Raw genomic sequence first — 15,194 nt, forward strand, 5'->3', positions numbered from 1 at the left:
CTCAACTCAAACCGTTTGCACCGCATGCTTTGTCCATGCGTCTTGTCTGAACAACATGTGACTGTGTGTTTGCAAGATCTTGTGTACTGTAATGCATTTTTCTTAATGTCTGCTGACAAGTCCATGTTTGGATGTATGTATTCCTTTCAGACGTGTTCATTTGTTGTGTGCTTTATCTGTGGACTGACTGTCAGCCCTGCAGAGCGTTAAAACAGTTCACTGTCTGCACCAGTGTCCTGTACCTGTTCTGGAATGTAGCCTAGCTCAACTATGCATGGCAGATGTCCTGTGTGTATTAGCTTTGATATGTATGCATGTCAAAGCTAATTTCTTGTCACAGTGTGACTGCGTTGTTGATGAAAGGATTAATTCCTTTGTGTGCTTTGAAACCGCTCTAACGTCTTCTACCTCTTACCGCTTCAGGGCTGCTCCTCGCCTTTGGTGGCGAAGTTTGCCGACACGCAGAGGGATAAGGAGCAGCGTCGCCTGCAGCAGCAGCTAGTGCATCAAATCCAGCAGCTTAACAACGCCCCCTGGGGAAACCTGGCAGGGCTCGGGACCATGACGCCACAATACCTAGCTGTAAGTGATGCTCAAATACACATTTTAGATGAGCTGCACAATTACTCCTGTATTGTCAATGTCAGTTTTATTTGTATAGCATGGGTAAAAACTAAAGGTTAACCAATGAGCTGGTTAATAACAAACAATAAAATCTGCAAAATCACAACAACACAGGTTGACACCTGGTACTATTATAACCTCTGCAGAATGTTCTTATCAACTAATAACTGTACAGAGCTGGAACTACAAGGCTAGAAAACATAGAAATATTACTAGGTAAATAGAAGCATGGAAATATGTCGGGTAGCAGAGGTTTGAGGAAGATTTTGTTTGTGGCTTTGTAGAAAAACTACGCGGCTACAGCAATAGATGTAAAAATGAGACAGGAAGGGTGTGATGGTGGGGGTGACAGTGATGTTTTAACATTTGTTCTTGGGTGTTTGGTTTCAGTCAGCTTTGTAAATGGTGACTCCTCAGAGTGGAACATTTTAAAATATTGTTTGTAAATCATACCAGAACTATAAACTGATTCCCTTGGCCCGGAGTAGGAACATCTTCCCACTCAGTTTGTGTTCTGGCTAAAGAATGGTCACATGTGACTTTTGTAATTCTGAGCCAAAGACCACGTGACTTAAACATGAACAGACGAGCTGTTTGTTTTTTCTGCCAAGAAAACCAGGACAAGAACTGTCAAGCTGCCATTTCATCATTTAAGAACTATGCGTTTTGATTACAGGAAAAATGGTCCGGCAACGTTTAAAAGCAAATGCAGCATATTATGAATTTATTTATCTGTTAGCATGAAGGCACTGGTCTTAGTTTTGATGTTCTACCTAAACTAAACTCGTCGTGTTCAAGGATTCAAGGTTCTTTACTTTTCATTCCACCACATGTAATTGTGTACACAGGGTCCCAGTTACATCCAACAAAGTATAAAATGTAAAAGAAAAACAGTAATAAGATCTAAGATATGAACTAAGAAAAATGATAACTAAAAATACACTAAGCACTAGTAGTACAAAAACAATACGTCAAATAGCAGCATGAACATGAGTCTGTGAGCAGACGAGTACAAATGAACACAGCAACATGAAACAGATGTACCTAAATGTACCATGTATCACATGTACCATGTATCACATGTACCATGTATCACATGTACCTAAAACGCTGTACAATCACTGCAGGTATTTGTAGTTGATTTGTGTTGTGCCGTGTGTTCTCCACAGCTGCTCCAGCAGGCCACGTCGACCAGTAGTCAAGGCAGTTTCAATAACCTTCAGAGGCTAGGAGGTGAGCTTATACCATTTATACATCAAAACTACTCTTCTCAAGACTTGGCCTGTAAATTATGAAGGTACCACTTTTCCTGTCACCAGCTCGGACACGGTTCTTTCTGCCTGCACAGTTTCAGGCACTGCGAATGACTTTAGATCAGTGGCGCGTTATAAATCGGTGCAGCTGCTGTAAACCTACAAAGGCTGACTGAACAGATGCAAGTCAGGATGAGAAGAAAGCACAGTGCAGCTGTTTTTGTTTGTGGACGTGATTTAATGTCTGAGCTTACAGTTAATACTGTATTTTCACGATGAGGTGTAAATAGAAAATGGACACGTTGCTTTGAAGCTGCACCTTGAAAGTACAGTGATGTCGCTGTGTTTTAGAGCAGGGTGCACACAGCTGTTAGACATTAAGTCACATAGCTATAGCATCCTGAAGATGTCCCAGAATAACTTGTTGGCATGTTTTGTCCACGTAGCTTTAAGAATATCCCTGACCCAACTCAGAAATGTTAAATGTTTTCTGGGTTGTGTTCTTTGTTTTGTGCCGTTTGTCTGCAGAAACGTAAGCACAAGCATGTCTCTTCTCTAAAATCACTCCCCCCGCTGTGTTCTCAGGAGGTGTGAATCCTCTTCAGCTGCAGAACTTGGCCACGTTGGCCGCAGCCGCAGCCCAGAGTTCTGGCAGCCCAAGTTCAGCCAACCCTCTGTCTTCAAGCAGTGGAGCTCTGGGGGGTCTGGGCAGTCCAGGTAAATTCAACATCTGCACGAGCTGAATTTTTAGTCTGAGCATTACTTTAGGTACTGAGCTTTCTTTAATATGAATAGTTTTAATTTTTTTATTTGTCTGGTTGTTTCGACCCATCTCTAAAAGATCAGAATGATTCACCATTTAGGACTAAATGTCCCCAGTCCGCCCCGCCCCTCATCAGCTACGTGCTAATTTATTTTATGGGCTTTGATCAGCCACAACATTTTACGAGACGTCATTTATTTCTAATCTGGACACAAGTTTTTGTAATGGCCACTCCTCATTAAGACAAACGTTTTAATGCTTCCCTCACTGTCATGTCATTCATTCACATTTGTCACACTTTGGTGTAAAGAAGCCAAAAGTTAATATTTAATTTAATTTGACCCCCAACAGCTGGGTCAGCAGGGTCCAGTGCTGGTGCTGCGATGAACACCTTGGCATCTTTGGGCTCACTGCAGGGTCTGACCGGCACCTCTGTGGGCCTCAACAACCTGAACGCTCTCACAAACAGCATTGGTGGTAAGAATCATCCTCCTTTAATGTTTAATCAAACAATGTTGAGCTGATGGCCAACGTTTAGTCACTGGGTATGTTTACATGGACATAAGTAACCGGATCAAATGGCCGGTCGGAATAAAAGTGTGTCATGTAAACGCTCCGTTCGGGTTATTTTTTGTGTATTCGGCGCGATCCGATATATAATTTGTGATCAGAACGAAACGGGTGGTTTACGCCGATCCGTAACCCGATCGGTGCGCATGTAAACACTTGATCTGTTCCTTTTTATCTGATCGTGAAAAACTGACCTGACTGCACATGTGCAACTTTGCCATTTCCGCCTGGCTAATGCTAATAATATTAGCATGTCCGGGAAGCAAAACTGGTCGGTGAGAGAGACAACTTTTCTACTAGAAACTCTGAAAGAGCTCAAAATGATCTCCATCACCTGTAGCTCAGTCAGGGAGTGCAGTAACGTCTCCACCATCATTAAAACCTGTCGCAGGTCCATTTTGGGTGCTCAGGTTTGTTTACGTTCACCCGGAAGTAGAACTTCTTCTTCGGTGTTGTTTTTAAGGAGAGTTTACCACTCTGCGCATGTCAGTACTGCTGTTCAGAACAAAGCCCGCTGCATGTAAACGCTCGTCATGAACAGATTGTGCCCATGTAAACAATACATTTGAATTATTCAAACAGAACACATTTCAATCCGGTCAAAGAATTCTGCGCATGTAAACATAGCTAGTGTCTTCAATGCTGATTGATGTAACAGACTTTTGACGTTACAAAAATAAAATCTTCTTGGAGTTTTGTCACCACAACAAAACACATTTCTGGAAGGTGTCAAATGTTTTTGTGTAAGTAGCTCATTAGTTTGCCTTGACGTCACAGGTATGGGGGCCATGAATGGTGGCCTGGGGGCCTCCATGGCCAACGGGTCAGCTGCCAGCTCTATGGACGCTCTGACCCAGGCCTACTCAGGGATGCAGCAGTACACAGCCTCGGCCCTCCCCTCCCTCTACAGCCAGTCTCTGCTGCAGCAGAGCATGGCTGGCAGTCAGAAGGAAGGTGAGTAGTTCTGACCACACCGACACAGTCAGGTCACTGGGATGAACTTCAGCAATGAGCATTGATGATCTTCACGTATGCACCAAGTGTTTGTAAGTAACTTGAGTTACTGGTTTTCTTACTGAATGGAGTAGGGCCAGAGGGCGCCAACCTGTTCATCTACCACCTGCCGCAGGAGTTTGGGGACCAAGATCTTCTGCAGATGTTCATGCCTTTTGGAAATGTGGTCTCTGCCAAAGTCTTCATTGACAAACAGACCAATCTGAGCAAATGCTTTGGTAGGTGTTCACTAAATTAGGCTCTTCTACTGCCCAGCAGTTAGCTCTTTAGAGAAAACTTTGAATTATTATAGTTTATCTGAAAGCAATATTTGTTTAATGGAGAAAACAAAGAGAATGGATTTTTAGGAAGTCTATTAATCTAAAAGTAGTTAACCTGAAGTTAACCTACAGGTGCTGGTAATAAAATTAGAATATCATGAAAAAGTTGATTTATTTCAGTAATTCCATTCGAGAAGTGAAACTTGTATATTATATTCATTAATTACACACAGACTGATATATTTCAAATGTTTATTTCTTTTAATGTTGATGATTATAACTGACAACTAATGAAAACCCCAAATTCAGTATCTCAGAAAATTAGAATATTAAGACCAATTAAAAATTATTATTTTTTAGAAATGTTGGCAACTGGAAAGTATGTACATAAAAAGTATGAGCATGAAAAGTATGAACATATACAGCACTCAGTACTTAGTTGTTGCTCCTTTTGTCTGGATTACTGCAACAATGCAGCGTGGCATGGAGTCGATCAGTCTGTGTCACTGCTCAGGTGTGAGTCCAGGTTGATCTGATAGTGACCTTCAGCTCTTCTGAATTGTTGGGTCTGGTGTATCACATCTTCCTCTTCACAGTATTCCATAGATTTTCTATGGAGTTACGATCAGGAGAGTTTTCTGCCCAATTAAGAACAGAGATACCATGGTCCTTAAACCAGGTACTGGTAGCTTTGACACTGTGTGCAGGTGCCAAGTCCTGTTGGGAAATGAAATCTGCATCTCCATGAAGTTGGTCAGCAGCAGGAAGCATGAAGTCTCTAAAACTTCCGGCTGCATTGACCTTGGACCTCAGAAAACACAGTGGACCAACACCAGCAGATGACATGGCACCCAAACATCACTGACTGTGGAAACTTGACACTGGACCTCAGGTCGTTTTCACACCAGATAGTCCGGTAGACTCGATTCGGTTCAAGACCAATATTCATGAGCTTTTGTTTACATTTGAGCTGGTGCATTTGCATTCACACTGCACTGTGCAGTCGAGTCAACCTGTTGAACCAACCTGTTCCCCCGCTCGCCTGTGGTGGTGCTGCACCAAGAACTACTGAAAGAAACGACACAAAAACCTCTGAAGACACGTCTTCTTCTTCTGTAAATAAAAATAAAAACGAAGTGGCATCAAGTTTTAGCAGTTTTAGGAGTTATATTTTGTCATTTTTTTCAAAAATGGACTTAGCATGAGCAGAAGATGAGACAGAAGATCATGGAGAATGTTGTTTTTCACACAAGGCAGCTGACGGCTCCATATAAGGTCAGAGAAATGCGTGTTTGTTTGTCCTGCGCTGTACTCCACTTCTTGCTTGTGGAGCGGGGCCCGGTCTGTTAACATTCATGCTGTACTCGAACCGCGCTGGAGTTTTCTTCTTCCAGACCGAGACCTAGGATTTTGCCCGGGCCGGAGTTCGATAGCACGTTCACGCCTCCCCAAACGAACCGGACTTCCTAGGAAAACGAGCTAGTGTTCGATTAAAGCAGATTAAACAAAGCTGGTGTGAATGCACCCTCAAGCAACATGGATCCTGAGCCTCTCCTCTCTTCCTCCAGGCTCTAAGACCTTGATTTTCAAAGGAAATGCAAAATTTACTTTCTTCAGAGAACACAACTTTGGACCACTCAGCAGCAGTCCCAGGGGAGACACTTCTGACGTTGTTTCCTGTTCGAGTGGCTGGACACAAGGAATGCGACAGCTGAAACCCTTGTCTTGCATACGTCTGTGTGTGGTGGTTCTTGAAGCACTGACTCCAGCTGCAGTCCACTCTGTGAGTCTCCCCCATAGTTTGGAATGGGTTTTGTTTCACCATCCTCTCCAGGGTGTGGTTATCCATATTGCTTGTATATGTTTTTCTACCACATCGTTTCCTTCCCTTCGCCTCTCTGGTCGTCTTTTGGACAACTGTCAAGTCAGCAGTCTTCCCCATGATTGTGTAGCTACAGAACTAGACTGAGACCATTTAAAGACATTTGCAGGTGTTTTAAGTTAAATAACTGATTAGTGTGGCACCAGGAGTCTTCAGTATTGAACCTTTTCACAATATTTAATTTTCTGAGATACTGAATTTGGGGTTTTCATTAGTGGTCAGTTATAATCATCAACATTAAAAGAAATAAACATTTGAAATAAATATAATACACAAGTTTCACTTTTTGAATGGAATTACTGAAATAATTTTTTATGATTTTCTAATTTTGTGACCAGCACCTGTACTCTTATCATCCTCTTCAGGTAATGGGACTAAAATAAACTCCACATTTTGCTGTAGGGGATTAATAGTTTTGTATGGCAATTTTGTGTTTTTTTTTTTTTCTTTTACTGCTGTTAAATATTGCTAATCTTAAAGTGTATTAAGATAAGACCAGATAAGATGGAACTTTATTGATTGTGCAGGAAACTGTACAAAGGAACATACACGAGGAATCACACAAGATGTAACAGAAAATATAAAAATACCAGCAATTAAGATCTAAAGAGGTCAGGTGCAGACATGTGAAATGTCTTATTGCTTATAACGTAACTTATTTTCTGTATTCTGGAGAAATTATAACTTTTTAGATTTAAACTTTACATTGCTTTGGACCTTAGTGACGTAACTGTAGAAGGTGAAATAATTTCTCCTGTACAAATTATTTTGTCAACTTACAAGTTGAACTTCTATAAAATGTGTATTCATGAATTAAGGTTATAAAACATGCATGTTTTGATTGTATGGTTGTTCCTCTGTCCTCATGTGTGTCTGTGTGTTTTGAAATAGTTGTATTATCATTTATTTACTCGAATGTTGTGAATCAATTCTTCACAACAGGACTTGTGTAATGATATTTCCTAAAGCTGAAATGGGATCATCTTGACGGTTTATCTCTTGAATGTGCTCGTTTAACTAGACCAAATATTTAAAAACCACAGTTCAACTCTTGTTTGGAAACTTTAAATGCATTTTACTGAAAAACAGAAATAATTCATGTTTACGATGTCGTCATGCTCTCACCGCAGGTGGTCATCGTGCGTCTCACCCACACCTCTGCTCTGTTCTCAGGGTTCGTCAGTTACGACAATCCCGTGTCTGCGCAGGCTGCCATTCAGGCCATGAACGGTTTCCAGATCGGGATGAAGAGGCTGAAGGTCCAGCTGAAGCGCTCCAAGAACGACAGCAAACCCTACTGATCCTAGGCCGGGGTCTCCCCCCTCCCCAGCTCTAATGCTAGCACTGCTAGGGTAAGTTCAGCCTCCGGCCAAGGTCACCACAGCAGAGACTCAGGGGGGCAGGGGGGCAGGAGCCCGCCACAGGAGGGAGACACACCCTTTTTTCTTATTAAACAAACAAAAAAAAGGTTAACAGGAAAAAAATGCAATGATGTTTTCACATTTTGTTGTATTTCACTCCTGTGATTTTATCATGTCCCGATTAAATATTTTATTGTATATGATTATTTATGACGATCACTGGAGTCGGTGTTTGCTGGAGGTACTTGGTGTCGCTGTATGTTTAGTGGAGAGCATCAGGTGTTTCCTTGCCACTTCATTGCCTTCAGGTCAAAGTGAGACAGGCGGAGCATGAGTTCAGGTCCAGGGCTGAGGCGAAGCCCCGAGCTTCAGCCTGAGTTCGACTTCTTCACGTGCGCTCTGTCTCATCTGTGTTACCGTTAACATGAAAACCCTTTGCAGTCTAGACTTCTCAGTTTCTTCCCCTCATCTCGTCTTCGTGCTGTCATTATGTAAGCCATGTTGAGCTAGGCTACCTCTCTTTCTCTCTTAACTTCCTCCAGTCATTCCATCCATCCCCCGGTCTCCCACAAGAGACCGGCTCTCGATGGATCTCTCTGGGTGCCAAGTATACAGTATGTGCATGTCAGAGTCTGCCATATGTCCTAGTGGTGTCACTTCCTGAAATCTGTGTATTGTTTTTGTGCGTTGGGGGGAGGGGAGGTGTTTACCCTACTGTCTGTAACTGTACGTGGTGACTGGCATTATTTTTGTTGGTTATTGTGCCTCATGGCTAAATGATTCTTGTGCCGTGCCCCTAACTTTCTCTTCTCTTTGTTGTCTCTGTCTCTCCTCTCTCTTCGTGTTTTTGTTCCCTTTTTTTTAGAACAAATCTCCATGCCTGTTTGCTCATCATTAGCCTAGCATGTCTTCATGATGTTGAAAGCCAAGCCAAACCCCTGGCCTCATCATCCCACCATTGTCTGTGATGTCTCTCTAAGCTCGCCTGACCAATACCTGGCCACCCACTGACCCTGACCTTAGCTCAACCTGATTTTTCTGCATGTACGTTCATGTTTTTTGTTTTTCTTTGCTTTTTTCTGTATAGAAATGTGACGGGCAGGAGAGAGGTCAAGCAATTAAATGTGAAAATGATTTCATTTAGATTTTTTTTTTCTTTTTGGTTGCAAATGTTTTAAGAGGGGGATAAAAAAAACCTGTGGGATTTCTAATTTTTAATATAGCGACCTTTTTTATGTTGCTTTTTTTTTTTTAATGCCTCTCTCAGTAAAGTTCACTTGAAAGTTAAATACAGGGATTGGCACACAGCTGTGCTATCTGGTGCCATGAGCAATATTTTGGCTTCTTTAAAAGAGAAAACTCAAAAGTACAGACCACTTTCCAACACTTCTGAAAGGCTTGACCAGGGAAATCCCTCTATGGATCTCTACATAATGCGGCCAGTGTGAAGATTTACATTACGCTCTTTGAATTTGTCTTTTCATTTAGAAGATTCAGTGTATTTACCTTTTTCTTAAACGATCGATGGCACAATAAAAGGTACATTTGCTCTGAGAGAAATGACTACCTACATGAGTCAACTTTTTTAGAACTGATTCACAAAATAGACAATCTGTGGTTTAAATGCACACTTAGATTACCTATATTTTATACCATTGAATCTATAGAGGTTTAACTAACAGAACCCAGGCACAACTTTGGGTTTTTTGTAGATTTGTGTTGTATTGTCACCTGTGTTGGAGGGGGGAGGGGGGTTCAGTGTATTACATTTTTTAAGAGGACTAAAAATCAATTTAATCAGCATGACTGTTTGGTGGTATTTGTAAATTTAAACTTAAGGAAAAAATCCTCTGCATTTAAAAATGTTTTTTTTTTTAAGAAGACTTTTTGAGGCTAATTGTTTCCTGCGTTGGGAAGTGTTCATCTTCCTCGGTACGTCTTGACTTTTCTGTGAGTTCCTCCTGAAATGTTCCCTTGGTTCAGTTTGGACGCCTCCACGTTGAAAGACTCGGTCTGTTCATCCTACAGATGCTACACAAAGTTCTGTTTTATCTTGGTTGTTGAAGTGCCCATGTATCAAACTCGAGTGTTTTTTTTTTTTTGAATACACAACTTTGTTTTTGCTGTGTTATCTAGTTTTTCTTCACACGCACTGCGACACACACCGAGTGGTTGTAACTGTGGGAGCCCCTGAAGAAGAGCTCATTCGGACACAACTCAACCTGCGGGTCTCTGCACACTTTAAATGCATGCTTTGCTTTGTATCCGACCTTTCTGCTGTTTTGATTTTCAAGTCATGTCTCAGTTTTACATCGCACGGCACATTTAAAACACGCAAAAAAAAAAAAAGACTAAATCCACCACGATGGTGAACAAAAACATTCCATTATTCTGCACCAAGTTTACACTTTTTATCAGGGTGAAATCTCTCTCTGTCGTGCTACACATTGTTAAAAAATGCCCTGGTTAGAGGAAAAAACTAAAAAACAGTCCCAAAAACTGCTTACCTGGTGGCGCTAAAGAGTTGTCAACTCAGGGGTTTATATGTGTTTGAAACTCAACAACGCAAGACACAAAATGCACAGTTTTCACTATTTGACCTTTTTACGTTTGGATTTTTTGTTTCCACTAAAACCCATCAATAAAAACTGAGGAGTGTTCTGGTTTTGTGAGGGAACGTAAAGCACAATTGTGGGAGTTGAACACTTTGACAGAATGTGGTGTGTGTGTGTGTGTGTGTGTGGTTTTGATCCCAAACGTTTTCAAAGTACCACCGATGATCCTTTGTTTTTCTCTGATTCTACTATGGGCATGTGCTTTTTACAGTGTTTTTCTATCCAAATGCAATACAATATTCAAAGTGCCATATATGCGTCTAGAAACTGCCTACACATTCTTATCGGGCCTTGGTTTAGATTGCTGCAGTTCGCCTCTTTGTTTCTTCTCCTTTGGTCTGTTTATGCCAGTGTCATGAAAACTCTTATCACCTGATGTCCCCCCTTCTCCTCACCCCCTCCCCCTTTACTCTGTGTTGTTGGTAACTGTATTTGTGATGTACTCATTTTGAACAGTTGGTTGGTTTTAAAACATTGTAGATAAACAATAAACTTCCCTTATACATTTGATTAACCGTCTCTGTTGGTGAACACGAGCGCTGCAACACTTGGCCATACCAACTGTTTTATTATTATTTGGAAACAGAGCTGAAAATTTGGGTTTAGCGATTTAAAAGTGCACGAGTGTTTGTGACACAAGCGAAGGTGCGTGGCGACGCAGTTTTATGGGATTACTGTGAAATGAGAGCAAAAATAACCAAAATAAAAAGCGCGTTTCGTCGCATTTGTCCCAACAGGAACTCACTTCAGGGGCTTCCATCAAATCCTGATCGGCTCTAACAATCACTTATTTGTCACTTTTTTTTTTTTTTTGGAGTGTTTTGTTTTCTGGGTGTGGTGAGCATTTCTATAAATATTGGTCTGACAAAAGCTTAAAAACAAAAACCCTTGTCTGATAACCACCGATCCGTTGGTAGGTGTTTGGTCTTGTCTCAAGGAAAGCCAAAGTGAGTGCATCTTCATGTGATCTGTTAGAAACAGTCCCGTTGATTTATTTTAAATTTTTTTGGGTGGGTTTGGAAAAATTAAAAAAATTAAAAACAAAAGGCAAATTTCTACAACTGGTTGTTAATACGTATTTTGTACCAGTGCAGCTTTTTATATTGGGGGAAATGAAAGGAAACTAATATTGTCTGGCTTCTTTAATGAGGCCTGTGACCAGTTTTTGGCCTTTTGTTGAAGTCAAACAATTTTATTTTTTTCCTTCTTTCTGCTTTTGCCTCTAAAAAAACAAAAAGTCTGGTTCTGATTTATCTCGGACTTGTTTCTCAGTTTGTTTTCGGGGGAGGGTTGGGATCCTCTGGAATCGTACGTTTCATGTTAGTATTTGTGCTTTCCACATGAACGGTCAGGGTTTTTGACAACTCGTGTGGATAATTGTCTTAGTTAACCGAGTCGAGCCTTGCTTTTAACTTGTGTAGGTTTTTGTTGTTTCCCTCCTACTTTAGCGGAGTGCGTAGCCGAAAGACTTGTTTATGTTTTTCTTCTTTTTGGTCAGTGTTTGTGCGGTGTGTTTCTTTGCCTCTGTCTTGAAATTAAACCATTTCCCTTAATATGAATTGTGTGTCTGTGTGCGTTTGTGTTTGTCCACTGTTAAGACATGTTAGGTCCCCTCCCAATGTCCCTCAGTGTCTCATGTCTCTGTTGTGCTCTTTTATTTTTTTGCTGTTGCCATTTTTAGTGTCGCCTGAAGCTTTAAAAGATGGTTCCTGGTCAAGTTCTTTTCCTGATTTTTTGGGGACAAATCAACATTTTTGTTGGATAAAGATCTACATCTTACTCAAAACAAGCTGCATTTGATGATGCAAGATTTGTTTAACTGGCTTTACTTGCAAGGACTGATTTTCACAACAGCTGTACAGAGGTGTACACATGGAGCCCAGTCAGGAGACTCTGCCACGGACCGTGTGCGAGGCTTGTTTTTATACTCCCAGCTCACAGACTGGTGTGAGACTGCCAGCTGTGCACAGGACCAAACCAGCTCCAGCTCAACACATGGTTCATGGGCAGTTAACATTCTCAGCCAACATCCATAAACAACCAACATTCCCCGACAGTTTAGTGAAAACACACGTGTCACAACAAGGTAAACGAATGCTTTCTGATAAGTATTAAAGCAAAGGTAAACAGTTTCAGTTTATTTGTGTTAAAATACATTTTATGCATCAAGTCTGTAGAGTGCGGATAAAACAACCTAAAGCCAAAAGTTTTAAATTGGAAGTAAACCATGTTTTTTTCCTGATGGTAAATATCACCCACAGCTGGAGGTGCATGTTCAGTTTCTGTCTTCGTCGTGTTAGCAAAATTTCTGGACGTGTTAATAAAACTAGCTCATCGGTGGAGGTTTACCTACAGCTGATGACCTGGATTTGAAATGTTTCCAATCTACTAGTCACAGTAGTGGTAGTACATGATACATGCACATTATACAATCTGCCTAAAACAGTGCTGTCAGCAAAATATCCCATGAACCACTGGACAGAAGTAATTGTTTGCATAATTGATGGCTGTCTTCTGTATGAAGAAACCCAGAACATTTTTATTTTTTTACATTAAATATGTTTGTTGGCTTCACCTCTTTCAATATAAAAAGTTAGATTCAGAAGGATCGATGCATTTCCCTCTTAAAAAAACAAGTTGCCGTTTGTGAATATCGGTGAAAACAGGTTCTGTTGGGTCTTAAGAACAACCAAGGCTGGTCGAGATGTTCCAGGTTGTTTCCTCGACTTGTTCTTTAAGAGTTATTTTAATAATTACCATCTTAAGAAGCTCAACGACGAAGAGCCGAAAAGCCTCGCCCTTAAATAAAGACGTGTTTTCTGAAGGAAATCTGTAGAAAAATAACTTTTACCAAAACTGAACACACGGCGACATGTCTGGAGAAGAAACTGACTAAATTATATGAAGCTGAAGTATTTCCTGCCAAATTAATATCAAAGTACACAGTCTGTTTTAAAGGCCTCTCATTAATTCATAACTAAAATAGAAAACTGCTTAAAGTAATGAAATTCGTCCAACACCTCCACCCAGAGGTGTAAAGCTTACAGAAGAAACATGTTCCTGAAGGCAACACTCTGTAGAAATATGGATTTAATAAATCTGGTTTTATTTATTCAACTACTGCCTTGTCTTTGAGCCACTTACACGCCTAACATTTCCATTTTATTAAAATAAAGATCCGCTTGAGACGTCCTAAGAAACCTTTTATTGTCATGTACAGTATTTAAAATTAGTCTTGGATTTCTGTAATTGTTTTTGGGTCAAACTATAAACGTTTCCTGGGTTTACGCTCCAGTCCTTTTTAATTATGTGCAGTTCATAATAAATAAACTACTGAAGTAATTACCTTTATTGTCGATGTAATGTGAATGAATGTTAAAACTTCTCAAAGCAGCTGAAAGTTACAACTAAAAGCAGAATATAAATAAAAGTAGCATAAATGACAAACAGCTGTGCTGAAATCTTTCAGGTTGAAAATAAAAGTGGCTAGAATCTTAAATTAGCCAAAAGGAAGCTAAAAGCCAAAAGTACTAAAGAGTTAGCTGAAAGCTATAAGCTAAATACAGAAAAGGTTATAGCAGCTAAAAGTTGCAAAATGCTAGCTAAAAAGGTGAAAAACAAGTCCGAGTTAAAGTACGCAGATGTAATTATTGTGAATATATATTAAATGCAGATAAAAACGGCACAGTATTATATTTTTATGGTTTGTGGATTAAGCTTATGTTTTCAAGAAGCACTTGAACGCAGCACAGTCATCTTTACAGTAGCGGACCGTCCAAACGAGCTTTTAAAATGTTTAAAAAATTAACACAACGTCGCTTTATGTCAAAGATGTAAAGTAAATGAGATGTATCGGATAAGTACGGGTGATGTGTTGCGAAACGTGGGCAGGAGGACCGGGCCAATCGGTGCCGGATGCGGCTTCTCCTCCCACCACGTCGAGCCGGGGTCGCAGTATGGCCGCCTCTTGTCACGTGCAGGATTAAAGCGCTCCGCAGCAGAGAACATGTCGGCCGCGCTGCTGCTGAGGACGTGGCTGAGCAGAGTGCCACGGAGCGCGGCTCGTTACCACACCGAGAGAGGAGTGTACGGATACCGACCCAAGCAGCCGCGGCTCGGCAGGGAGCAGCGCGCGCAGCTCGACCTGATCGCTGCTCTCAATCGAGGTCAGTGTGGAGTGAAAGTGGATTATTTAGCGTCGCCTGCTGAAGGAAGAGGCGTCCGGCTCAATACCAGTATTACTTATTGATCACGCTGCGCTACGTGTCGTGTTTGTCATGATGTTTCCGTGCACACCAGCTCTCGTGGTGTAGCAGCTTAGCGGAAGTGATCTAGCTGGTACCGACGGTTCTGACGGCTCGTGTTTCTTCAGATCATGGACTCGCTCGTCTGGTGGAGGCGTACAGGACACACGGACACAGAGCTGCTAAAATCAACCCCTTACTGCCCCAGCAGCCTGCTGGTGACGGAGTCCCGGAGATCGACCTGCTGGCCGGCAGCGTGGGGGGGACCCTGAACACAACAGGTGAGGAGCACAAATCATCTCCCTGCAGGGTTGCCAGATAGGAAATACGGAAGTGTCGTACCAGCGGCTTAAAATTACCATCCACACCCAGTTCTCATTTTTAAGTGTCAAAGAATTAAATATTTCTACAACACGTTATTATAAACAGTGACTATTAAAGACTATAATGTGTTTTTATATTTAAATAACCTAACGGTTGGAAAAGACCACCTTCCGAACAGCGCCCCTAGTGGTGTGGTCAGGAATGAGCACTGCACTGAAATACTTCAGACTCGTGCTCTAATTTTATGTTTATATACAGGTCCTCAAAAAATTAGCATATTGTGA

At 41.2% G+C, this 15,194-nt stretch overlaps 2 protein-coding genes across 5 annotated transcripts in view; both read left to right on the forward strand.

Moving 5' to 3' along the window:
- Nucleotides 1-10,100, forward strand: part of LOC119416384 (CUGBP Elav-like family member 2) — a 34,642-nt gene extending 24,542 nt beyond the window's left edge. For 2 of the 4 annotated variants that reach the window (XM_037683619.1, XM_037683621.1), the window contains exons 7-13: nucleotides 424-582; nucleotides 1,794-1,857; nucleotides 2,463-2,594; nucleotides 2,992-3,117; nucleotides 3,988-4,164; nucleotides 4,296-4,442; nucleotides 7,540-10,100. In XM_037683619.1, the coding sequence (XP_037539547.1) occupies nucleotides 424-582; nucleotides 1,794-1,857; nucleotides 2,463-2,594; nucleotides 2,992-3,117; nucleotides 3,988-4,164; nucleotides 4,296-4,442; nucleotides 7,540-7,667 (933 nt within the window). In that variant the 3' untranslated portion in view covers nucleotides 7,668-10,100. The remainder of the gene's footprint in view (nucleotides 1-423; nucleotides 583-1,793; nucleotides 1,858-2,462; nucleotides 2,595-2,991; nucleotides 3,118-3,987; nucleotides 4,165-4,295; nucleotides 4,443-7,539) is intronic. The other 2 variants (XM_037683620.1, XM_037683622.1) reach the window with 1 other exon arrangement.
- Nucleotides 10,101-14,014: 3,914 nt separating this feature from the next.
- Nucleotides 14,015-15,194, forward strand: part of dhtkd1 (dehydrogenase E1 and transketolase domain containing 1) — a 137,775-nt gene continuing 136,595 nt past the window's right edge. Inside the window, exons 1-2 of the mRNA XM_037683720.1 lie at nucleotides 14,015-14,508; nucleotides 14,715-14,867. Coding sequence (XP_037539648.1) covers nucleotides 14,190-14,508; nucleotides 14,715-14,867 — 472 coding nt within the window. The 5' untranslated portion in view covers nucleotides 14,015-14,189. The remainder of the gene's footprint in view (nucleotides 14,509-14,714; nucleotides 14,868-15,194) is intronic.

The sequence above is a fragment of the Nematolebias whitei genome, chromosome 10, assembly GCF_014905685.2.
Source record: "Nematolebias whitei isolate Nwh7 chromosome 10, NemWhi1, whole genome shotgun sequence".
Taxonomy (NCBI): Eukaryota; Metazoa; Chordata; class Actinopteri; order Cyprinodontiformes; family Rivulidae; genus Nematolebias; species Nematolebias whitei.